The 26,598-nt window shown below is 36.5% G+C and overlaps 1 protein-coding gene across 1 annotated transcript in view; it reads left to right on the forward strand.

Annotated features, from left to right (window-relative positions):
• Positions 1-26,598, forward strand: part of LOC140228351 (cGMP-dependent protein kinase 1-like) — an 85,049-nt gene that overhangs the window by 53,401 nt on the left and 5,050 nt on the right. The window contains exons 3-13 of the mRNA XM_072308578.1: positions 11,663-11,776; positions 15,704-15,809; positions 18,554-18,617; positions 19,349-19,426; positions 19,886-19,977; positions 21,226-21,300; positions 23,208-23,279; positions 24,160-24,247; positions 24,716-24,852; positions 25,231-25,320; positions 26,366-26,507. Coding sequence (XP_072164679.1) covers positions 11,663-11,776; positions 15,704-15,809; positions 18,554-18,617; positions 19,349-19,426; positions 19,886-19,977; positions 21,226-21,300; positions 23,208-23,279; positions 24,160-24,247; positions 24,716-24,852; positions 25,231-25,320; positions 26,366-26,507 — 1,058 coding nt within the window. The remainder of the gene's footprint in view (positions 1-11,662; positions 11,777-15,703; positions 15,810-18,553; positions 18,618-19,348; positions 19,427-19,885; positions 19,978-21,225; positions 21,301-23,207; positions 23,280-24,159; positions 24,248-24,715; positions 24,853-25,230; positions 25,321-26,365; positions 26,508-26,598) is intronic.

Genomic DNA, 26,598 nt, shown 5'->3' on the forward strand with positions numbered 1-26,598 from the left:
GTGTGCATGTGTTTGTACCACGTATATTATATGTCTATATTTGAGTGTTGTTACATGTATATTGTATACATTATGTATATATATATCAAAATATCAATGTGTGTGAGTGTGTGTGTGAGTGTGTATGTGTATAAACATATGTATATACACATATATTGTATATATTTTATATATGTGTGTGTGTGTGTGTGTATGTGTAGATATTATGTATACATGAGTGGCTGTAAATGCCATATACAGGTTAGCGAGTCAAATTTATGGTGAGTAGGTGGAGTACAGTGTTGAACAGAGAAATGGATGTGTGCACTTCACATTAATGTTCTGGTCAGAGTACATATTTTTCGCATGTTGTTAAATTCACAAGTGCACCCAACTCACAACATTTGCAAAAATAAGACCCCCACAAAATGTATGGCATATACAGCAGCGTTTATGGAGAATCTGTGTATCATTGTGTGTGATTGTTGGATTGAAAATGTTACTCAGATAATGGTGACAATAAATGCCGCATGCAACAGTCAAATGAATGATGAGAGAAAGTCGCGAACCCATCTCGAAACAGAAATGAATATTGATGGAGAGAAATAGTGGATGCAGCAGCTCATGAATGAACCATGTTAACCGACAGATAACATGATAATATTTTTCATACCAGACAATGATTCTAACAAGGAAAAGTTAGTACAGGAAAGGCAAAGTACTTTTAAAAACTTTGCTGTAAAGAAATCAATTCTGCAATGAACTTTATGACTTCCCATGAAGTAGTTAGCTACAATTGTTGATTGTAGCGTTTTCGTCATTCACAATCACCTCAGCGTTGCCATGGTTTACCATCATCCTCCCACTGCCTTCCTTCAGACTTCCTATGAAGCCGGTTTGATGACAGAGGAGATATCGATTGTCCCATCGTCATTGTTTCAGTCAAGTCGGGCCTGTCTCAGTCAAGTCGGCCTGTCTCCCGGTGGTTTCCTGTCGTAATTTGACGTCTCTGAGTGATCGATACAAGACGTGCCCCTCCCCCAGGCCTTCATAGTACACTTCACTTCTCTGAAAATCAGCATTTTTTCTCCTTTCTTCTCGTCCTTACTGTCCTGTGCTATTTAAGGTAGCCTAGCAGAATGATGTGTGTATGATGTTTGCTGAGATGGATGCAGATTTCGCCTCCTTGCAGGGGATCTCTAGTTCTGTTTTATTTCTTGTATCTTTTTTTTTTTTTTTTTTTTTTTGGTCTTTTAACTGGGGGGGGGGGGGCAGATTCCACTGGTTGAAGATGTCCATTTTGCACTCTTTGAATCATGGGCATGACAGGTGGACTAGGATTGCTCTTCTCCATTTGTTGGTTCGGAGAAGAAAGCCGACAGATGCATTTTCCATTTCAGCTCCAAGTAGAAATCAGAAGTGACATAGTAATTGATATCTTATACTGGTGACTATCTTAGGTTAATTTATTTTTTCTTAATGTTCAACAAAATTCACTTTCAAATGCATCTTAACTTTTATTGTAGTGAGCTATAGACAGCTAGAGGGAGGATTTTTTTTTTTGCTTCAGTTAGATGATGGTGATTTCATTCTGTATCATTAGATCAAGTAGATTTTGATATACAGTCACTGTTCTTAAACTTCAAAGTCTTCTTTTTCAGTTAATGAGGAGCTTTAGGTTTTCGTGACACGGATGTTCAGAAGAAAAAAAGCCTGTTCTGTGCATGCGAAATCACTTACCAAAATTTATCAAAAATTTCTCTATTGGCTATGGGCTATTTTTGTGTCCGCTCAATTCACAACACAGAAAGCTATTTGATGCACTGATCATATGGGGGCGCCATTTTACTTTTTATAGGTTGCATCCTCGGGTAATCTAAAGCTACTTTACATGACGCAGGAATAGAGGAGAATGGTCAATGCAATCGTCACCTGAAACAAATCTAAAGCTCCCAAATATTACATCTCTTGAGCAACACATCATGTTACATAAAGTGACAACGTGGTCTTTGTGTCTGCTGAACTGAAATATAATACCGAGCTAAAACAAGCCTTGGAGATCTTCGCTGACCAGTTTCTTCATTGTCGACGGTGGATTGTGAAGAGTTTGACATCTATGACAGAGAAAAATAAATATTGATTGGAATTCAAAACCTCTCTCACCAAAGCTGGAAAAGCAAAGTGATGCAGCCACCTTGAATTACTGTTTAGTTTGTATGGATCTATTTCACAGGCTTGAACACAAGATCCTTTATTTGGAGAGCTTCATGATTAAGCCTGATATCCAGTGACCATTTGTGAATATATCGTTGAGATGACAAGTTATTCCTCCATGTATCCTGTTCTCTTCTTCTCTCTCTCTTTCCTCTCCTTCTCTTACTTTTTCTTTGTTTTTTTTTTTTCCTCATTCTCTCACTTTTTCTCCCTCTCCATCTATTTTTTTTTTTTTTTTGCTTCTTGTTCAGTTTGTGTTTCTCAACTTTACAGGTAGACAAACTTTGAAACAGCAAGTAGTGGGTGTATACTCATTTAACAGACAGTTCATTTGTGGGCAGTTGCTAGGCAACCAGGTGGTATTTGTTTTCCTTTCACCTTTCCAATTTTAAAGCTCTTATTTGAAGCTCCCTGAGTATGTTTATGTAATGATATGTGCAAAATATATTCTCTCTGGCTCACACACATGCATATATCTGTGGATATGTGTGTGTATGCGTGGGTGTGTGTGGTATTTGCAGAAAGAAAGAGGGAGATAGATGTATAAAAACAAGATACAGATTAAGTAGGAGAATGCAGATGGACATAGTTCTGTGATGGTGCATCGCTGTCATGCAATGATGGCAGATGAGGATGCGATCAGTCTAAAACCGCATCCATTAAAGTTTGAAACTATCCTGTGTGTCTTCCACTTCACTGCACCCATATCCATCTCAGTGGGTTCATTGTACTCTTCTCTTTCTAAAACCAGTAGTATTACCTATCATTGCTTGCCTTTATACTCTCTCTGCTTCATACACTCTTTCTCTCATTCATTCAGATTACATGCTTTGTTTGCATTCATCCATTATGTACACCAAATGATGTCCGGATAATGAGATTGTGAACACATATTTGTTGAAAAGTTTTGTCGTGCAAATGATTAGTTCAGCATGACAGATGATTTGACTGGTTTTGATGCTTTTCATAAGAGGATGACTCAAAGACTCAGTATGAAGTTATAATGACAAAAATGGTTGTCAGTTTTGTTTCTTTTTTATGCCTCCGCAACGAAGTGGCCGGAGGCATTATGTTTTCGGTCGTCCGTCCGTCCGTCCAGTTTTGTTTTTGTCAATATCTCAAGAACCGTGTGGTGGTTTTACATCAAACTTGGTATGAGGGTATATCCTTGGGGGATAATACTTTGTGTGGATTTTAGGGTCACAGGGTCAAAGGTCAAAGGTCACAGGTTATTTTGTGAAAAAAAAATGGAAATTTCATGTTTTTCTCCATATCTCGCAAATGGTTCAAGGTATCTTCATGGAACTTAGTATATATGCTTGTACCGATGGGCAGTGATTATCTAGAGAAGTTGGGGGTCATGGGTCAAAGGTCAGGGGGGTCAAAGGTCAAGGTCAACTTCTCAAAATATCACTACTTTCCTTTATTTATGCAATGAATGAAGGTTTTTTTTTGTAACTTGATGTATACATGTATTACCCAATATATATTCTGTGGGAGGTTTCTTGCCCAAAGGTCAAAAGGTCAAAGGTCAAGTGAAAGTGCTGAATTGCACTTTTTCCTCCATATCTCAAAAGTAACTCAAGGTATCATCATGAAACTTACATATTTATGCATGTTCAACCTAACAGTGATTCTCTTTGGCACTGTGAGGTCAAAGGTCAAAGGCCAGGTTTAGATAATGCTATTTTCCCATTTGATACTGAAATTATACTTTTTTTCAATCCCTTGAAAAATTACTCGATGCATAAACTTATAAAAGGGTCAAAAGTCAAGTAAAAATCATCAGTCCCCAAATACCTGCACTCTGACATTTTGATCATTCATCCAATTGAACCTAGTTCTAGGAAAGTGAACATTCAGCACATTTGTGTCAAACCTGTCATTTTAGTATTTTGCCAATTGTTTGACACTGTCATCACACATTGTCAAGACATTGTACTATAGACCTATTAGGAGAACCATGCATTATGGCGGAGGCATATCAGTCGCCGTAGCGATATATCTAGTTTCCCTGAGCATCATCACATTCCAATCCTTGTAATGTGGTTTATTCATTGTTTGTTTTTCTTTCTTTCTTTTTTTTTTTTTTTTTTTTTTTTTTTTTTTGCTGTGCAAAATCTCATTTCCGAAGGGTGGAAGAGGCAAAGTGCTTTCAAGTTGTACATTTTTCCACATTCTTGATTTAATATAACAATGTTTGCACATCCAAAAGGCCAGTTTTCGCACACTTTAGTGATGCTAATGTTAACATATGAGCTGCTGAGACTGTTGACATTATTGAATCAAGGGAAAAAGTCCTAGTTCAAAGAACTTTGCCTTAAATGTCATGATAACCCTCAAAGGACCTTCAGAGCACCATGGGTTATGATATATCACTGATCGTTGAACATTAATGATCTGATTCAGGTACAAAAATTCATTAGGTCAGTGGGTAAGCTCAGAGCCTGAAACTTCATACCATTTTGGTTGAGAGAATTATTTGAAAGACAAGTGTACTTTTTCTCTATGAGTTATTGTAGTTATGAAGAGTTTTGGGAATAAGAAAGTTCAAGTTCAAGGTAAGGTATTCCATGAAAATATTAGGCATCGGAAATATGAACTACCAAGAAATAAAGAAAGACTTAGCGTGAGCCACCTTCTCAAAGAAATGAAAATGGGAGATTTAGAAAGTGTGAATTTCAGCATTTACTTTTATCCTTCCTCAACCTCAGCTAGTATTGATTTCGATGTAACCAAGCCTTAGCTAGCCTTATCCCCAGATAATTGGATATTAGAGGCCAGAATATTACTTCACACACTCTATCTCACTCGTCTGTAAATCAGGGATAGGTCAAATTTCAGGTCTTGGGGATTATACTCATGTTTCAAACTTGATTGCAGTGCAGTCGGAGTAAAGGGAGCAACAGTAAAAGGTCCCAGCAAGGGGTAAACAGCAAAACATCAAAGATGTCGGTCAGCGGGTCATGCCCTTCCAGAGATTTTCCTAGAAATTGGAAGATGCAATGTAACCGGGGTGTGAATTCAATTTGGAAATTGATGAGAGACAGCCAAGGGTTGTTATCTGAATTTGTCTGAAACAATGTTTGACACCACAAGATTGGGAAAAATCTCACACATTTTTTTTTTTCAGGCAACATACAATATAATTGTCAATCTATTTATAGATGTAGTTAGTTTTATTTTTCATTTGATGATTCATTTTCTTTGCCATCAAGATTATTACCATAAATATGGATAACATATTACATATTGTGAGAGTGTATGTGAAAAAGCAAGTTACAGTACTGAAATTTTTGGGACAATACAAATAAATAAGTGATTCCTTTATGGTTTGATACTGAAAGTGCTATGCCCCAAAATCTATTTAAAGTAACCCAAGTGTTCCAGGTTCTTTATTGCATGTTTTAGTGCAAATTTGTTTTATTCTAATTAATCATCAGTATGCATAACACCCGACTCTGCCATTAACACTGAGGTTGAAGACAGCTAAATACCTTGGCTATTAACTGTGTAGAAAGCAGTTTGATGAATCAGTAGAATGCCGAGTCCTCTTGAATCTGGCAAAACCGTGATGTGGCGGCAGAGTAGGTCTCTGGTGTCCCTGTTGTAAGTTGCTTACTTGCAAGGAATAGGACTGTGGTGCATTCAAATGAGGCATTTGTTTCCTGGGAAGAGCCGAGTGACCCTGGTATGTGGGGCACATTAACCTTTCAGTGAGCCTGGATATAGGGATTATCAACCTGTGTGAGTCAAATATCACAATCTCCTCCAATCTGAGGGAATTGAGTGCTGCAATTTCCCTGATCATGCCGATATCATGTGACCCCTGTCGAGTCCAGCCCACAATGTGTGTGTTAATGTGTGTATGTGTGTGCTTGTGTGTGTGTGTGTGGGGGGGGGGTTGGGATGGGGATAGATTAGTTTTTGTGGCAGGTGTATATAGTTAGGAATCATCTTCACTTTTATTGCAAGTTTTTCCTAATAACCATGGTTTTGCAGAGCTCTGGTGGAGTTTGATAATTAGTGCTTTCATTTTGTCGGCATGTGATATTTTATCGGAGCTTTCATTAACCCGTTGGAAGACTAGTCCCATATACACTTCAGCAGTTGTCTATGGGAAATGTGTGTTAAAGCAAAATCAGCTAGTCTTCAGTGGGTTAAAGGACATTTCAGAAGTGCAGCAGAAGTTAATGTAGCATACAGGTGGCCACAATGAACAGGTTGACACCATACTGAGGTGGCTGTAAGACTGGATACAACTGCTTACATATGAGTAGGTTATCAAGAGGGTATTCTCTTCGCAATGGAAGACTTTATACATATTGCATTCATAGCTTCATATGTAGCGTGTTATTGTGCATCTCTAGGACTGATATGCTCCGCACTTCCTCTCTTTTAGGTAGAGGCCATCTCCTGTGATGACTGCATGTGGAGAATAATCTAAAATGCATTCAGGATTGAATTTACCAGGGACAGACTACAGTCAATTCCAGGGTGTCTCAATCTAGAGATACCGTCATCTGTGATGTGTGACACCATCGTCCCCAGGGAAGTGGGAAAGATGTAGGTTCGTGAGCATCTCAGCTTGTCTAGCAATTTAGGGCTGTTCATTGGCACGGAGACATGGCTATACCTTGGATGTTGATTGTCTGTCGGGATTACAATGTAGAAGTTATCAGAGCACAAGGCAATTTCTGTCACTGTGATTGTCAAACTTACTTTAATACCATAAAAGATGTCTGGTAGAATACATACTGTAAAGATATTGTCTTCCACCTCGAGCATCTTGAAAAGGAAGAAAAAGGGGAAAGGGAAGAGGAGGAGGAGAAGGAAAAGGAAGAAGAAAAGAAAGGGAAAGAGGAAGAGAAGGAAAAGGAAGACAAGAAGGAAGAGGGAAAGAATAAGGAGAGAGAGAAAGAGAAGGAAGAGGAGAAGGAGGAGGAAGAAGAAGAGATCAAGGGAAAATATGAAGAGGGGTAGAAGGAAGAAGAAGTAAAGACAAAAAGTTGGAAGAGGCAGAGCAAGAGAAGGAGAAGGAAGAGGAGGAAGAGGAGGAGAATGAGGTGGAGGAGACATACATTATGATAGAGTAATACTGTGTCCAAGCTTGTGACTTAATGAGATCTTTTCTAACAAACTCTAATACAGGACATTCGTCATTGTTGTTAGAAATTATTTGCTTACTTCAGCAATATGAGAAAGCATACCCAACCCAGGACTAGCCCATGTATAGTTAGGATGACGAAAATGGAACCATTTCTTTCTTGTTCCTTTTTGTGTTTTTTGTTCTTTTGTAGTATTAACAACTCATACAAGTGGAGTGTCCATCTATATTTATCCAAACACAATGCATTCCTTTCCTTGTGGAATTACTCTCAAGTTTTACTCTGTGTAATCACGCTTCTAGATATTCATGTATGATAGGTATCCACATCCCCAGCCATGCAATAACAAGTAAACAACTATGAAATATTTTCTGCATTAAACTCTTTTAAAAATGATCCAAAAATAGTGTCTAATTTATCTTTAGTAGGGTTCTCAGTTTGTGTTCATAATCATTCTTTGCTGTAATTTTGATCCTTCCAACAAGCAGATTTGCCTTTGCTTTGTGTAAGATGAAAACCAAAAATAAGATATTTCTCAGAGCATCCTTGCAAGAACATTATGAGACTTATTTCTTCATTTTTTACAAAGATAGTAAGTAGGTAAATACGATAACCACTTGGCCCAAATCATGTCTGACATGTTTCAAATTACATAAGATCCAGACAATTTGATATAAAACGAGAATATATCAATCCTGACATCACAAGGCCATAGCTATTTTTTTTTCCATCCATTACAACAAAGCTCCCTCTACAGTCCAACAATGATACTTCAGACTTAGTAATAGTCACCTTAACCCATTGAGGACAAGTCCCGAGTATACCCAGGCAAGGGTCTATGGGAAATGTGTGTTGTAGCAAAATCATCCCATCCTCAATGGGTTAAAGTGAGTTGGCCGTCTTCTGACAAGACGTCTCAGCTTAGACCATCTGTGACCGTGCATCATAAAACCAACAAAAAGTTGCACACCTTGATTTTATTTGAGGACTCAGAATAGGTGAAATGGGGTCAGCTAAGTCAATCTTGAGTTTTTCATATTTTCTGAAAGAGCTGTTCTTCTTCTACATTACTTGTAAGTTTGGAATCATAAAATGAATGGGAAAGTGTGTTTACAGCAGTTTTTTGACATCCCTTTTTTTCCTGTAAAGTAGTGAGATCAGCTATATCTTAAAGGCTCCTTTTCATTTCTTGAAAATCCTTTGCACACTCTTCAATTTAAACTCTTGTAACTTTTGAAAGGATACTGCTACTGCTTTGAAAGTTGGCATTAATCATGGACAGAATGTGTCAATAGAGCATGCTTAATTTCAGCCTAATTTGATTATCCTTTTATTGTTGTTGCTCTCATGATTTACATCCTGTTTTTTGTCCCATCCATTGCACAGCTAGCACAGTTTGGTAATGATTAAGTGCTTGAATAGACTCTGTTCTTTAGAGCCTCTTTTCTCAGTTCACACTTTTCCAGAGTGTGTGCTTTCTTTCAAATATTTATAAAGGTTAGTAGAGTCCATTTGAATTGAGTCATACATCATTTTAAAGCTTTAAGGAGTCTGCTCTTTCAAAATCTGCCCTTTATTAAAAATGTATGTCTGGCGACTTTTTGTTGGTTTTGTGATGCAGGGTCACAATTTATACCAAGGAGAGATAATGTGTGAAAGATGAAAAGTACAATGTCAACCCTTGTTATCTTATAAATTTGTTTCATATGGGAACCAGGTGTCCCATGTATTGAGCATGCTTAGATGAAGTGATTTGGATGTGAACGTTAAATACTATGTGCAATTCACACTTTTGCTGCTGTGTATGATGACATTTAAACAAGTGTATCATTCCATACAAATAATTCTTTTTTTTTGGGGGGGGGGGGTGAAGGGATGGAGTTCAGTGTTGTATCATTTTGGTAAGATTAGTGTGACCACTTTTGCTTTCTTCTATAGATGTGAATACATTTGGATATGTATTTACCGATGTGGAAGTGTATGGGTATACACATATTATGGTGTATTTTCTCATTATTACACACGCACACATGCACACACATACACACACTCACATTCACTCACTCACACACTCGTACACTCACGCAGAGTCAACTGATGAAATTATTGTGCAAGCATCAGTAATGTGTGTATGGGGGATGGTTGCAAAACAAGCATATTAGTAGTATACAAATAGCATTGAAGGTGTGGCTCCTTTGGAGGGATTAAGATCCTACAAGCAAAAAAGATTTATTAGTCATGCGAGGATTTAAGTTGTTGATGTCATTCTATGGCTTCAGCAAGCTACTTTATGCTAGAAAAGACTGATCTGTTGCTTGTGAGATATTGCAATTTCCTCATTTAACCTGTTGACGACAAGTCCCGAGTATACTCGGGCAAGGGTCTATGGGAAATGTGTGTTGTAGCAAAATCAGCCCGTCCTCAACGGGTTAAGGTTAATACTTGACACACCCATTTTCTGTGAGCAATGAGATTACTGAAGAAGAAATTTGTATGATACCACTGTATGCTAGAAAGGCTATGGTGGTGATTACAGTGGTGATATTCATTCCTTTGTATACCCAGGACAATGTAGTCTTAGATGCTTCATTATCATGAAATGATTAACATGAAAAAAGGTTACACTAAGTGAACAAACACAACATGGCTGAGCATGTATGAATCTTTTCAAGACTGGCTTATCACTGAATGTCATAGTTAATGGTTTGCATTTATGTTGGGATAAGAGGTGAATGGGTGAAAGAGACAGAGGAATTAGGGGTATTTGTTTGTCTTGGAATAATGTTTGGATGGAAGGCAGATGGATGGTGAGTGACAAGTTTGTGGTCCTGGTTTCACTCTTCAGTCTCCATCCTCCCTCAGTCTTCCTCCTGTCTCCCCCTTCCTCCCTCCTCCCATCTCCACCGGGTCAGATTTCTGGAAGCGTCACGCTATGCCGGGACTCACTGACAGACTCATGTGACAATAACCATTCATGATTTGGTGGACATTACTGTAAAAGTGGATATTTTCACGCGAGTAATTTTTCACACTCTGCTCTGCCGAGTAAGATGAACATTGCATGTTTTAATTTCGTGGAATCAAGACATTACATAGTGGTACATACAACAAGCAAAAATATTTGCATGCTTTTATTTTTATGCTAGTTTTGTTCCCCCGAAATGCATGAAAATTCTACTTTTACAGTATGTCAATGTTTTGATCTGTACTGTTTAAAAAAAAATGCAAATCTGTGTGTGCAAGTATGTGTATGTATATGAATATATATATACAGTCAAACCTGTCTATAGCGGCCACCCAAGGGAGACGGAAAAAGTGGCCATTATAGACAGGTGGCCGCTATAGACAGGTAATCCAACTTTGTGTGCATTGCTTACATGTACATGTATCATCGTTGTATCCTTACATGTACATGTACAGTGTATGTGTGTACGTATGCATACACCGTGTTTCATGCATTTAACCATGCCGGTGTATATGATATTGTTGCACAGTAGCATGTTTATTGTCGTGAAGAATCGTGCATTATTATGACTGAATGAGGGATGAATGCAGCGGTGGCGATCACTGAACGTTGCTCGCACGGCTACCAAACAGAAAAATACGCTGAATTATCAGCTTGGCTACAGCTCCATTGGGTTTTTGGCCGCTATAGACAGGTTAATATCTCCCGCGGGAAACAAAATTTGTGGCCGCTGGCCGCGTTAGAGAGGTGGCCGCTATACACAGGGTCTTTAACAGGGCTTTTCTCTCGGGGGGATTTTGCAGTGGCCGCTATAGACAGGTGGCCGCTATAGACAGATGGCCGCTAAGGCAGGTTTGACTGTATATATATATATATATATATATATATATATGATATATATATAAAGAGAAAGAGAGAGAAATACATGCAAAAAAACATATATACATAGAAATATAGATACATACATGTAGGAAATTGATCATTATCATGCTAGTGAGTTCTTATATCTTTCCCAATTGAATACTCTTTATTCTTAAGATTTTAAGTATATAGATAACCAAAAGATTTCATGTAAAAGGTCAGATGAAAGTGTACTGTGTCCTCAGCCTTCTTTGAAAGCAATCCTCTAATAGTTCCTCCACTAGACAGCGGAAATCTGCAAAGTGGATGAAATCTCTCCCAAGGTCTTAATAATGTTTTCATGTTCATATCTATATGTCATTGTTATTATCAGGGGTACCCCTTCATTGATTCCAACTCGGCTGTGTAGACAAAGCAGAGTGTATATGCTGATTTTGTGATGTGTAGATTTGTCTCCTGGGAAAGAAATGCTCCAGCTTTAATAACATTATTTTTATTTTTCCTCCTGTTTTGCTTGTCTTTTTTTTTTGTACAGAGGGCAAGGTTGAGGTGACCAAAGAAGGCAAATTCCTGACCACCATGGGTCCAGGCAAGGTGTTTGGGGAGCTGGCTATCCTATACAACTGTACCAGAACAGCAACGGTTAAAGGTGAGACCCAATCCCGTTTCCATCACATCCATCGAATGATTGTCTGAATACTGACTTTGACTCTGGCAGAATTAAACTTCTGCGACTCTGATGCATGCAGAATTGACTGTTTATTCTATTTTTCTCTCTCTATCGCTGTTGCCAACTTAATTCACATTGCAAGTCTATCTCTGTCATTTTTTTTCTCTCTCTATTATTTTTCTTTTCTCTCTCTATTATTTTTCTTTTCCTCCGTCATTGCCCCTTTTCCCTTTATGTGCTTTGAGCACTAATTGGCTAAAAAAACAACAACAAAAAACATAGGGTTGTACACACTGTCCAAGGTCCCTATATACCACAGGAAGGATTACATCCCTTTTAGGATACTTCCTTATTGGCTTCCTTATGTTAATCAAGAAAGAAAGCATAAATCATATATTTTTTCTCATCTATTGGTACATGTTTTATTAGCTCATTATTTGGAGCTGAAACATCACCAGGGATTTTTAGCCATTGTGAGAGAATCATCCTGTCAGGGTGTGCTATCCAGTTTCCTTGCAACGTTCAGAAATACAGAATCCATTAACAAAGTATATCCACTTCAGTAGGTGATTGAATATGCGAGTATAATAAATCATGAGAGTGCCGCTATCCAGTATTCGCATATTTATAGTTTGTTGTTTTCTAAACGAAGAGCCAGCGTGCAAACCTCATAAGAGTAATTAGCAAACCTACGCAGTAGACAATCCTGGATTTGTGGCTCATTATAGAAGCTTTTTTTTTCTTCAGATACCTCAAGTTCTAAGTAAAAGAAAAGAATATCAAATTTTACACTTCTACACAAAATTGTATTTTGCTGCTGGCAGTACACCTGTACGGGTGTCTGTCGTTCAGCTCTGACAGAGAACAACAACCTCTTTACGGTGCTTTACTTACGCTTTAGTTGTGATGTAAAAGACACCCCTGGGTAAAAATATGCCTGTATGCAGTTAACTACTCAACAAAGTGTGGTGCAGGGTTTTTTTAATCTTTTTCTTAACTGCATACTTGCTTGTCACAGAGATTTATCAAGCATCCTTCACTCACAGAAACCGCTAATCAGCACCCAGACATAAAGAAACCTTTTTACTTTATAAACAGTAATTCTTGCATCATATCTGTCCATCTACTGTCTATCAATGTATCTGTTTGTTTTCTTATCAATGGGCAAATTATCTCACCCCTCTGCTCTTCCCACTTTTTTTTTTGTGTACCTTTCCATATTCTACTCCTATCAGGATATAGTTTCCTGCATTTCTGTACAACTTTCACATCTCTTAAAAAGTATGACAAATGTATATCTATTTTTTTTAAACTGATTTTGATGGAAATAAATGCATAAAATTATCTGAAAAGGATCTGAACATTATCTTGACATAGGATATTAAGCTGAAAGACATGACATTAAACACATCGAGTATGTAATGTGAATATGACTGATAATCATATTACCTTGATGGAATTATAAACCTTATAACTGAAAAATTGTCAAATGAAATAAGCTTTGTAGAGAAAAAGGAAAAAAAATATGATAATTTAAGTTTGTTTAAAGTCAAAAGTTTGATATTTTAACTACCTCCTGTCAAAATGTAAAGTTTCAGAATATGTATAAGATTATGAATGTTTTTATCATATGAATGTGTGTGTTTACATTTGTGTATGTGTGCATGTGTATAGTTTGTATATAGTATGTTATCTCAATGGATGAAGATGTTTCATCTCAGTCAGTTTGCAAGTCTATACCAGATGAGCATAAATTCACGTAATCTATCATAGTATGGGCAACAGGGCAGAGCAAATGGAGTTTTGTCTGCCTGATATATCATCTGTAGGGCTGGGGGCAAACAATCTGAATGACTTAGTAAACACACCCCTCTCTCCTAGAGTAAATCCTGCCCCATCCACGGCTTACCTTGTGTGTTTCATTCACGCTGTGTAATCAAAGAGCAATAAGGAAGAGACACCACGATGCAGGCGTTTTGATGTAATGCTTTTGGTTCTTTCTCATCCAGTCCTTGAACATGCTCTATTGATTTTTGTTACATTAAACAAAATTAGACTGAGAAAGGTCACATAAACACAAGGATGTATTTTCTTTTGTTTCTCGCACATAAATTGAAGTCATAACTGGAAATTAGATATGCGCACTAAACCTTTTATAAGATTGGGTTTTTATTTCCATCAAGCATTTTTTTTTTTTTTTGAGAGGGGCCTATTTATATATCAAATTAATAAATGGTTTGCAAATGGTACATGAAACATGTACTAATAACTTTTGATAATTGATAACTTTTTTTTTTTTTTGGAAGAAAGTGTAAGTCTGATGAATTGAGGCTTTATATTTGTCTAAAATATAACATCCAAATATAGATTAGGAACAGAACATTGACATCTACTAGCTCATTTTCAGTCACTTATGAAAGTGGAGCATAGTTTCTGTTATTTTTTTTTATTTATGTGTTTGTCAAGGAAACATAATGCTAATGTCTGTCCTCATCTTTCATATCATGAGTATTTGATGGAAGCAAGTCCTTATCTAATGTTTTTTCCAAACATTAGTCTAAACAAGCATTCCATGTATCAAAATATCTTTTTAAAAGAACTTTTAAAGAAATATTAATGTAAACAAATTAAGTGTAGTTTAAGCTCTCAGTGTATTGTCAACATTTGTGACTTCCAAACTCCATATCATTTCCAGCGTTTACCCGCAGTGCTCCAGACTGGATTTTGATATATCATAGCAATGAGTAAAGATTCAGTTCAATAAATGTTCAATAAAAAAAGTAAATGAAGAAATAAAACGTGGGTTATTCATGCCATGGCATTGTCATGTTAGGGTTTGAGCTTGTTTATTCAATATCTTGCAGCATTTATGGAAGAGATTTTGTGGCATCATTTCACCGTATTTTTTGCGTACCACTTGCAGTTCAAGAATAATGAATTCAATTTGTTGAATACATGAGAATCAAATGAATTTGATTTGTTGAATACTTCTGCATCAATATGTACTGTATATCACAAGTGACTTTTGTCTCACTCTATTAGTGTGTACATACTTATACCTCTCTATTTTTTCTCAGTGTGTTCCTTTTTGTGTAGAAAACCCCTTATGCCAGAACTGGTTTCTCATCTTTGATCATTTTAAGGTCAAATACTTTTGAACATCATTTTCATGTTTGTTCCTTCCATTTTTAAATTCTTTGTGTCTTATCAAACTTCTTGTGTGTTTCTCTTTGTGTGGAGTGAAACAAAATGTCAAAAAAGTGTAGAACACTTCTCTAACCTGGAGACTTCTCTCTACTTCTACTCTCTACTTCTACTCTCTACATCTACTTCACTACAAGTGGCAATTCCTTGGGTCAAATGACATGTAACATTATCCAAGGACTTCTTATGTAGTGGCTCTCTGGACATACAGAGCGACATGTACGTAGTAACATGTGTGATACGAACAGACTTTTTTAACAAATTCAGCTCTGTCTGCTGCAGATCCTGTTACCGTCTGCACATAACACAACAAAGAATGAAGAAGCATTAATGTGACCTTTCAATTCTAACAAAACTGGCCAGCATCAATTTTCTAAGTCCAGCTTTTACCAGTTTTTTCCCACTCTTACCTTTCAAGTGATACAAACATGCAAAAAAGAATACAAAAAGAGGTAAATGCCATTTTCATTTTTTCATTAAGATCATCATCAAATAGAGAAAAATCTGTTCAATGGTACTGAATTTGATACATAACTATAAATGTTTTTTAATTGATATTGATAGATTTATTGCACATATTTTAATTACTTTTCTTTGTTTTTTAGAAGCTGTAATCTCAAATATCTCAAATTGATAGAAATGGATATCTATTTGTGCATATAAAGTCTTTATATTCTGCTCATTTCTTTCTTTGTCTGCCAGCTGTAACGAACACCAAACTGTGGGCCATTGACAGGCAGTGCTTCCAGGCCATTATGATGAAGACCAGCTTGGTCCGACAGGCCGACTTTGTAGAACTGATCAGGAGGTAGGGAACTGATGACACTACTCTTCATGATTGGATAATACTACAATGATGATGATTATGATTATGCTTGTGATGGTGATTGCGATTGCAATTGTGATTGTGATCGTGATTGTGATCATGGTTATCATTATTATGGTTGTGATTGTGATTGTGATTGCAATTGCAATTGTGATTGTGACTGTGATTGTGATTGTGGTAATCATTAATGTGATTGTGATTGTGATTGCAATTATGATTGTGATCGTGATTGCGATTGCAATTGTGATTGTGACTGTGATTGTGATTGTGATTGATATTATGGTTGTGATAATGATTGCAATTGTGATTGTGATTGTGATTATCATTATTGTTGTGATTGTGATTGGGATTGGGATTGGGATTAGGATTGTAATTATGGTTGTGGTTGTGATTGTGATTGTGATTGTGATTGTGATTGTGATTGCGATTACGATTGTGATTATGATTATTGTCATGATGATAATTGCCATATTGCTACTGATGATGATTGTCATTGTGATTATCTTGACTGGAATTCACAGAAACCTTGTGACCATATGATTAATGGGTATGAAAGCTTAGCTGTGATATTAACTTCACCAAAACAGGAGGGTAAAAGAAAATAATGATGCTGTAATTGCAAGAAGTGATTATCATTATAATGTTGGTTGTTATGATAGATATTGCAGAAAAGGAAATTACTTATGTTGGAGATGGCTCCATTATGCTCTGGATGAATGCTTGGGTTGCCGTTCATTGTTCGGAAAGTTTGGTTAAAATGAAATAAGGTCTGTTATTCTGCTGGTTCATTGATCTGAAAATTGAATAAAGTTTGTTATTTGGAAGGTTCATTGCTCCGAAAATTGAATAAGGTTTGTCATTCCAAAGGTTCATTGATCCAAAAATTGGATAAGGTTTGTTGTTGTGATGGTTCATTAATCCGAAAATGAAGTGAAGTGTGTAATTTTTAAGGTTCGCTAGTACAACCCTTTTGGGGGACGGGTTCATATTTGGACTAAAGAACTTTACTTTATTTTAAGATTACTGACCCTTCAGAATGATGTTCAATTTCATTTTCCATTCAACAAAACTTCGGAATAATAGCCTCCTGAATAAGACCAAAAATGTTAGGTTTAACAAACATCTAAGAATACAGAATTTTGGTGGTTTGGAATAACGAACCTTCGGAATAACCAACCTCATTACATTTTTGGATTAACGATCCTTTGGAATAACGAGCATCAACTGGATGTTTGTATGTCGGCCTTTCATCTTTGGTAAGAAAAGCAGGTAATGCATAGACTTTATGTATACAGAGAGAGAGAGAGAGAGGGACAAGTCTTAGCTCTCCTACTAATGGCCTGTTGGCTTAATGCATGGCTTTGGCTTAATGCATGGCTTTAGACCTGCATACACTCGCCTGCTGATGGCATAACTCTGATGTATTGTTTTGATAGAGTTCACTTTCCAGCCATGGTTGATCATTACCAGCCTGCTGCTTCCATAAATTGCATTTAAGGCCGAGCGACCACCCCTGACTCACAACAGTCCTGGGCATTAATGAAATTGCAGTGAATGAAATATGGCGAGTGAGGCAAAATCAGATTTGTTGGCAACTGTAGAATGTTTTGACAAATCTACAGCTATTGAACATTCCAGTAATAGTCACCTTGAACCAGTGCATTTCTTTTTATAGATCTATTTCAGCTGTCTTTGTTATGTTATATATGCCATTTTGAAGTATGCATTTTTTTTCCAGTTGACCAAAATCTCTAATATGTAGACTGGGTTCTAATGATGATTGTTTGATAGTGTAAGATCATCAGCGGTGAATGCTAGTTTATGTTTGCACTGAATATAATAAAGAGAAAAGTTAAACAATGCAGCAAAAGTGTCATTAAAGTGAAAAGTAACTAAGTTTCACATATATTTTAGAACAACAGAATCTGACTTGTTATCGCATGTGAAAAATGATATATGTGATGATATCAAGCCTTTACAAGTGTCTTATTTTTATGATGATGAAGAAAAAAAATCTTTTTTGTAAGTAACTTTAATAGTAACAATACCTCTTCTTCATGCAAACATAAATGCCTAGAGTAATATTAGAATTTCTTTTTTTTTTTCATTTTTAAGAAAGGAGGGTTTTAAAAGACCTGCCTGCAAGCCAAAAGGAGGAGAACATTTGAAGAGTTTGTTCGCAAAAACCGATAAGTCCATTTTTGAAGATTTTGAAGTACGGTCTCTGTCATAAGAATAATACCTTTTAAATGATATATTGGTCACTACATATAAAGGTACATTTTTGAAGTTATGGTCAAAAGAAGCAGAAATTTTCTTATTATTCTCTTTATTTTTCTTGACCTTTAATTGCAAATATCTCCATTTGACAGATATGGACTTATCGGTTTTTGCAAACAAACTATTCATTTATTACTATATCACATACGCATACATTTGTATGTGACAGATTGTAATCCAAAATCACCATTTGGGAAATACATGTAAAACTTACTAATTTCTGTAGGCCCTATTAAATTGAACATATGATTTTTATTACAATTTCACATTACTATTCATATGTTGTTGCAACATGTAAAAATAAAAAATAAAAATAAGTTTAACGTGGAGTGGAGTTTCCCGAACTTATCATATCACATAGTCATCAAGATATTGCTACAAGTAATATTATAGTTTGTATGCTTCAACAGTTGATGTGCTTGACTCTTGTTAATGTTTTCCTACAGAGTGCCAACTTTTCATCATCTACCAGAGGAAACTCTCAACAAGATAGCAGATATCATAGATGAGGTAAAGAAAAGAAGCCGTGCATTCTCCTGTTTTCTTGCATCCTCCCTCCCATCAAGATGCTGATTTAAAGATAACTCATTAATATCAATGCATCAGTGATGTCTTAGACCCATGCATTTATACGTCTTAAATGTAGCTTTGCTAAGGTTCTTGTTGAATTTATACATTGTGTAAAATGAAATAAACTTTATTGTTTGAACAAAGTAGAATTGTGATGTTAAGTGTTTCAACTTGGCATATGAATATTTACAATTTTGATGGTACCTAGCCCAACAAATGTGTGGGAAAATAAGGCAAATTAATTGTATGAGAAAAATAAGCATAACTGAGTTTTGAAAAAGACAAGTTTCAAGTCGTATTGTGTCTATTGTAGAATGTGCTGTGCCTGAAACATGTCCCAACACCACTTCGTCAGTAATGCAATGATATTTGGGCAGTGGAAATTTTTGTCATAGTTTGGAGTCGTTTCCAGTTATTTATGATCAGGGTTGATAATATGAGGTATAACTATATGAGTTGAATGTTCCGGTTCATTTCTAAACTGTCTGCATGAGTCTTGTCCTATCCTGCCCAAATATTTCTTGGCAGTTGATTCATATATCATCATCAGAGTAACTGTAGTAGAAGACCGGAGGGGTACCAAGTATTCTTGGTGACTTTTTTCCAAACATATAGTTTGATTGATGTTTCAAACCTCTGCTCCTGTCTCGTATTTCACTCCCCCTCTCCAGACGTATTTTGATGAAGGAGACTACATTGTACGACAGGGAGCCACTGGCGACACCATGTACATCATCAGTAAAGGAAGGGTGAGGAATGATGGGAAGGAGTGAATGAAGTTATGTGTTTTCTCGCACAATCTTATCCCCAACAGATTAATCAACCTGGAAAGCAATAATGTGAAATGATGCGTCTGTTCAAGAATGAGTACAGTTGCTAGAACTACTAATCTGTAGCATACTCCTAGTTACTGTAAGAATTATTCATTAGCTGTTGGTAGATTTCTGACCTTACTTTCATAGTAGGTCATTCAGTTATGTGAGCTGAGAGTTTGTTCAACCTGCATTTGGTTGTAAAAATATTTATGAATCAGCCAATGAAACATCCACAATAGCACAAAAGACGAGGCTCTCTTTGACATTTATCAAATATGTATGTTGTTGTGTATTTGTACAATATTGTGATTCTGTTTGTCTGGCCAACTTGTGTGAAAGAGAGAAAAACAGTCCTTAATAATGAAACAATTTTGTTGTTGGGTTACTTCGCAGTGCCAGGTAACCCAGAAGACGATGTCAGGTCAAGTGAAGAATGCCAAAATGCTTGAGAAAGGAGACTTCTTTGGACAATCAGCACTAGAAGGGTAAGGAATAATAAATAATGAGGCTTGTTTCACTCAGAATGTCTTTTATCACTTTTTCCATCATGTCTCCGCACTGTGTGGTGATTCATATATCAATATGATGACTTTCCTTTCAAGCAATTGTGGGATATTTATTTTCTCAATTGATGCTGGTTTTTCAGATATCCTTTTTATCTTCATAAGCATCATCATCATCCTCATTTTTGCCTTTTCTGGTTTTTGTGCTCATCTTCCAAGTCTTTCTCCTGTTTCTTTTTGCTCCTACTTTATCTTCCACCACCCAATTTGTCTCCAGAATTTTCATCACATCTTTTCTTTCTTTCGGCAAGATGTGCCAGTGTGATAAATGTGGCAAACACTTCATGCCTAAGAACAGATTTAGCTTTCAACAGTATGCCAGGAGAGGTTGTAATTCCCCTTGCGAAGTTGTTCATCCAGTATCTGGTGTCTGGAGTGGAAGTGTTTTCCAAAATTGCAAAGTTTGAAGAAACTGGTAGAGGTCTCCATGGCGATGGCCATCAAGGAAAAATGGATGATGGCGCTTCGCTCAAGTGCACCGTGGTATTGACTTAGCAGAGCAGTGTCTACAAAGTGCAATTAATCAAAGATAGACCTACCCAGTCTGTTTTTGTCCTGCTCTGTAAACATCTAAATTGATGTCGGTGGGATGCCATCCTTGGGGAACGAGATGAACACTTTGGTCCTCTTGTTTGCATCTCGTCTTACTACCCCCTTCTCTATCAGGGTCATGGTAGAATCAGATCATTCTTACTGCAGTAAGGTATCTATATCACTGATGGTACTCCTTTAAGGAAGCTATAGTAGTCATTTAATACCCCAAAATTTGTTTCTTTTTTCATTACTTCATTATTTGTTTTCAAGACAAAACTTTCAGAGATGAGTTTTTTTTCTTTCTCTCGTGCATTTCTTCATGTTACTGTCTCATTCTTACATTTCTTTCAAACTGTGAAGTGAATTGCTAAAGGTTTTATTATGCTTTATATTTTTGTCTAATAGAAGGAAAAATGCAGTGTTTTTATCTCAGCCTATTGTTTGTATTTTCTGTTTATATCCAAGTTGCAAACAAGCCATTAATGTCATTAATGCATCTACACATACTTATAATTGATGTCTGTGTTTTTGTTTCTCTTTGGATTCTATTTACAAATATCGTAAAATGATTTCTCAAATTTTCTTGCTTCTCAGCCATTATTATGATTTCATGTCTTTTTTCTGTCTTTATTTTAGAGATGAAATCATCCGAGAGGCAACAGTTATAGCAGCAGACCCCAACGGGGTGGTTTGTCTAGCCCTGGATAGAGAGTGAGTAACGATGAATTGGTCCTGATGCCATGGCAGGCACTCAATTTCACACTTCAATGGAGTTTAATCAACTCTATATACAGGCCCGTAAAAGTAGCTGTAACTTTGACAAGGTGTTTCTTGTTTTGTTGGTAAATTTAGAAAAAAGAACATTACACAAAAGGTACTCAGTAAGCTAGAAAAACAAAATCCCCCTAAGATGGAAAAATTCACAGGGTCACACTTTTTGATGCTATAAGGATTCAGAGGATTCTGTAATTCCTTACCACTGAGAAGTAGTTAAGCTCTGTATGTGCCACAGTGCACACCCCCGTAATTATGTGCCACATTATTTTACAATCACAACAGATGAGTGCTTTTTGGAAACATAATGTCTTTCAAAGCCATGTAACTTTTTACAGAAATGTTTGTGCTAAACATGCAGTGAGCAAAAGTTGTAGAGAAAATACCAAGCTTTGCGTGATGTAAATCTTATCTTAGCAGTTCACCTGAAAGAAAATGCACTGAAATGTTTTGAAAAGTCATCAGCCCATTGTGGACATTTTGAAATTCAGCACCCAACAGACACTTTGTGACCGTTCCTTGTACCCTTTTCTTGTCTATAATTGGAGAAAATTGCCCTTATACAGTGACTGGGTGTAAACTTAGCTTGCCCAAATGTCACACACGAGGAATGTGAGGGAACTTTAGGCCTTGAACCTTTACTTGGCTATCAAAACCGCTCGTGCAAATTTACAAGTGACATTATCGAGTGAGACACATGACACCAGGGAGGGTTACAGAGGGGAGGAGGAGAAAGAAGCGCAGTCTTTACCATCCAAAGAGAGAGATCACAGAATTTGAAACACTATCTAGAAAATTTGTGATGAAATTGGTGTGTGGTAAATGAGAAAAAGATGATTCTATGACTTTATTGCTGAAATACAATGCTTCCATGACATCAGGTTTATCCTAATTGAAAGTTTTCTTGCTCTGTAAAAACACTTCAGATAGGATTGTTACCTTTCCTCAAATTAAAGTCAATTCTAAAATTATACATACCTTCCATGCAGGATGAAACAGATTTCTCTCCCTGCTAATTTTCATTTTGAATTCACAGAACATTCTCCACATACAAGGTAGTAAACATGGAAGAAATTTCTTCATGTGCAGAACAATACCTTGTCAGTCAGTTACATGACTTAATGAAAGGAGGTACATGTAAATGTAGTGTTGAACATGACAACTCTCTAAGTGATGAAAAAAGAATATTTAATATCTGAATCATTTTCTTGTGATTTTCTTTTAGGCCTAGGGTGTATATTCTTACAGGTAAAATTATGGTGGGAAATGTGATGCACTCAAACAGGTCTCTCCCCCCCCCCCCAAGATTTTCAAACTAAAATTGTAGGCTGTACAGTACTCAGTTTAGATACTTGTAATACTATCTTGCTGGTATTACCCCTTACCCATAATGATTTGGTCTTAACAGGGAATACAGGTAATGAGATTCATTTATTCCTCAAAACAATGTAATATTATTCCCTACGGTCAGGTACATTGCCCGATGTTGTTTTGATAAATAAATGAATATCATTACCTACCTCTATTTCACTGCTGAGACTAAATCATTACCTGTAAGAATGTACACCTAGCTTTTTTCTACAAGATTATCAAACTGAAATTGTAGGCCATACAGTACTCAGTTTAAAAACTAGTAAAAATACTGCACTGGTTTTACCCCTTACCCATAATAATCTGGTTTCAACAGCAAAATACAGGTAATGATATTCATTTATTTATCAAAAAACACAACATTATAACTGGTACTCAGGTACATTTTCTGATGTTTTCTTTCTTTGCCATGCATTGTGGCTGATAGAAGATCTTTTAGTAAAATCTTCCCTGTGGTTTTTGCTTGGTTCCAGGTCTTTTCTACAAGTGGCTGGCGGCCTAGAGTCAGTCATCAAGAACAGACTAGAAGACAGTGCCAAAGGAAGGTGAGAAGATGAGAACAAACTTTTCAAACAATTTACCGAAAACTTCTCTCTTTTTCTTGAAAGTAGAATAACCTACTAACCTCCATTCCATGAAGTTAAATGTTATATCAGTAGCTGGAGAAGTAATTGCAGTACATGTGAAATATTCAGAAGTTTTTTGTTTGATGTCTATACAAATCATGCATTTCACTTTTCTCTCCTTTTTCTTCACCTGTCAGGGGTGGGTCCAGGAATTCTGTAAAGGGGAGGCGCCTTTACAAAATTAAAGGGGAGTGCCAGCACCCCCCTTTTTTTTCTTTTTATTTCTTTTGTTTTTAATAGCAAAAAGCGTGCCCGGCGCACCCCCTCTGGATCTGCCACTGCCTGTAGCATCAAGACAGACTTTACAACCATTTTTATGTGCACTTATATAATATGAAGAAAATATTCTTCTAGTGAATTTGCATTACATATCCTTGATAAATGTTACGTTCATATGAATTCACAATGGATGATTTCTTGGCATGTAGATTTGCCCTGCTTATGAAAACAATAATTATTGTCAGCCTTACCTAAAGGTTAAGGTAAAAACATAAATTCACGTTTGTTATTCAATGTAGAATATAGAAATATGTTACCCTGAGGAGGGAGATTTCATCCCTCTATAGTATTCATATTATTGAAGTTATGTCTGCTCTCTAATCTTATACCAACTAAGCATTATTGACAAGGTTGTTATTTTCTTTCTTAGGGGCAAATTATTTATCTTAGCCTTTTTATCCATTGAACTTAGATTTTCAGAACAAGAATTGTTCTCTTAAAATTCAGCAAAGTCATTTGACAACAAGAGATTTTAGCCTTCTCATAATTTTCTATGAATATTATTTTCTTTTCCCCTCAGGATTGATTCAGAGTTTGCAGACGTAAGGTTAGGAGATATTCACATCGTAGCAACACTTGGTGTGGGTGGCTTTGGACGGGTAGAACTGGTAAGTGTGTAGGTGTTTGTTCAGAAAGCAGAACTGTAAATGCTGTATCTAGATGTTGCCATTGAGTAATCTTTCTTCATGCACATCCAATAAACAGAGTTCTTAAGTTTGGTGTAGCATAAGCATTTCGTAACACTCATACACAAATTACAAATTACATTAGAAGGAAACTAAAATTTGAAGTTTGATTGATTAAATGCTGCAGTGTAGTTCTTTGCTCCTTCTTACATTTTCTCCTTGCCTATAGACCTGCTTATCTTGGGCGTCTGACACATTGCAATTCTCCAAAGGTTACTAAATGCTGCACCCTGTTTATGTAAGCAGGGGGTTGATGGGGGTTTAATGCATGTAGTCATTGAATCAAAAAGTATATGTTTCTCAATGGAGCATGAAATGATGGTTGCAATGAGTTGGGTGGAATGCAAACATGATGTGACTTTGTTTTCCGCTGCCCCCATGTTGTGTTAGGTAAGACTAGAAGGCAAGAGTCAGACGTACGCCCTCAAACAGCTGAAGAAGAGACACATTGTGGAGACGAGGCAACAAGAACACATCATGTCTGAGAAGAATATCATGATGGAGGCTAGGTGTGACTTCATCGTCAGGTGAGGATAACTTTTGCAGCTTGAAGCCACACCATCTCACAGCTCTTTTATTGTTTTAGAGTTCAGTCACTTAGTAGTGAAATGAAAAAAAATGCCATGTGTCTTTCATTGGTGTCCCAAATTTTGGCCCTTGTAGACTTGGAACATGAATTAGAAATTCCCCTGATCCCTGCTAACCCTCATCCAGTCCCCACAGTCATCAACCGCAAATGTCAACAAACTGGGAAACTTCCCTGGGAAAAAAACCCACACAACTGCTTGGGTCTTTCCATTATTTTTCTCGTATCACAGTGATGTGATAGTATCCCATGTTTGTGTTAAGAGCGTGTATGTTGTGATTTGTCTATGAATTTTATATGAATTCTTGGCCCCCTGCAGGTTATATTGCACCTTCAAAGACACCAAGTATCTATACATGCTACTAGAGGCTTGTCTAGGAGGAGAACTATGGACCATTCTTAGAGATAAGTGAGTACCAACTCTCTTCAAGAATTGCCATCAATTTTATACTGTCTTTCGTTCGTAATCAATCATCTCCAAAAGTATGGCATTCTCCAATGATTATATGCGTGGCACATCCAGTTTCTAGTGTGCAAGATCTTTAACTTCAAAGTTAGTTCTACTTGACCTCTAACATTTTTTAGATTATCAGAAGAACAGAGTAAAGTGAAAAGGCTGGGATAGTATCATGTATAAACTAAGATAACTTATAATGACAATTGCGAATAAGCGAACATTAAAAGTGAATACCAGTTTAATTCATGTGATGTCTATTCAATGGGATGCAAATGAATAGAAAGTAATGCTTGGCTTACCTCTGACATGTTAAGTGCAATTCTATGTTATGTTCATGAGGCCTTTAATTCTTTTTTTAATGTGATATCAAACAAAGTGGTAGAATTTCATCAAAATCAGACATAGAACTGAAAAGTTTTGCCAGCATTGTTTCAAAATGATGATTAAAGTAGTGACATAAATTAATGGCAGCATTGTGTTTTCTTGCATTGATTGAGTGTAAGTTATGTGAACTTTACTAGTAATGTGAATCTATACTTCCATTTTTGCAATGCAAATCAACAATATCTTATATCTTCATGAAAAATGTAAAGTCGAATTCATGGTAATGGTGATAAAAAGCAGACAAAATCAATTTTATTAGCATTTTATTATCATCTCATGTAAGTTAAAATAGTATGGTATGGTATGATCACAGAGAAATCAGAACAATGTATGTAGTAAAAAAGCTGCATGGAAAATGTAAAGCCAGATTCAAGATGATGATATAAAGAGTAGACAGAACCTTTTTTATTTCAGTAATTGAAGTTCATACGATGGTTACTCTTCCTTCATCTCGTGTAAGTTAAACTAAACAGTGTATGGTCAAAGAGAAATCAGAACAGTATATTTAGCACAAATAGCTTTGACCTGAGAAAACTGCAGAGGCTTCAGACAATTGTTATGACAAGAGACTTCAAATGAAGATGTTTTCTAACGTGACTTTTCTTTGTTGCAGGGGCTCCTTTGATGACAGTACAACAAGATTCTACACTGCCTGTGTAACAGAGGCTCTTGCATACCTCCATGCCAAGGGTATTGTCTACAGAGATCTCAAGCCAGAAAACATCCTTCTGGACAGCAAGGGCTATGGAAAGCTGGTACAGTGACCAATCATCATCCAGTTTTATCACTCTTAATCTGTAACTGTAAATTTGATACCCATATTAGTGAAACTTCATTTAAGTATTC

Source organism: Diadema setosum, chromosome 5 (genome assembly GCF_964275005.1).
Source record: "Diadema setosum chromosome 5, eeDiaSeto1, whole genome shotgun sequence".
Classification (NCBI taxonomy): Eukaryota; Metazoa; Echinodermata; class Echinoidea; order Diadematoida; family Diadematidae; genus Diadema; species Diadema setosum.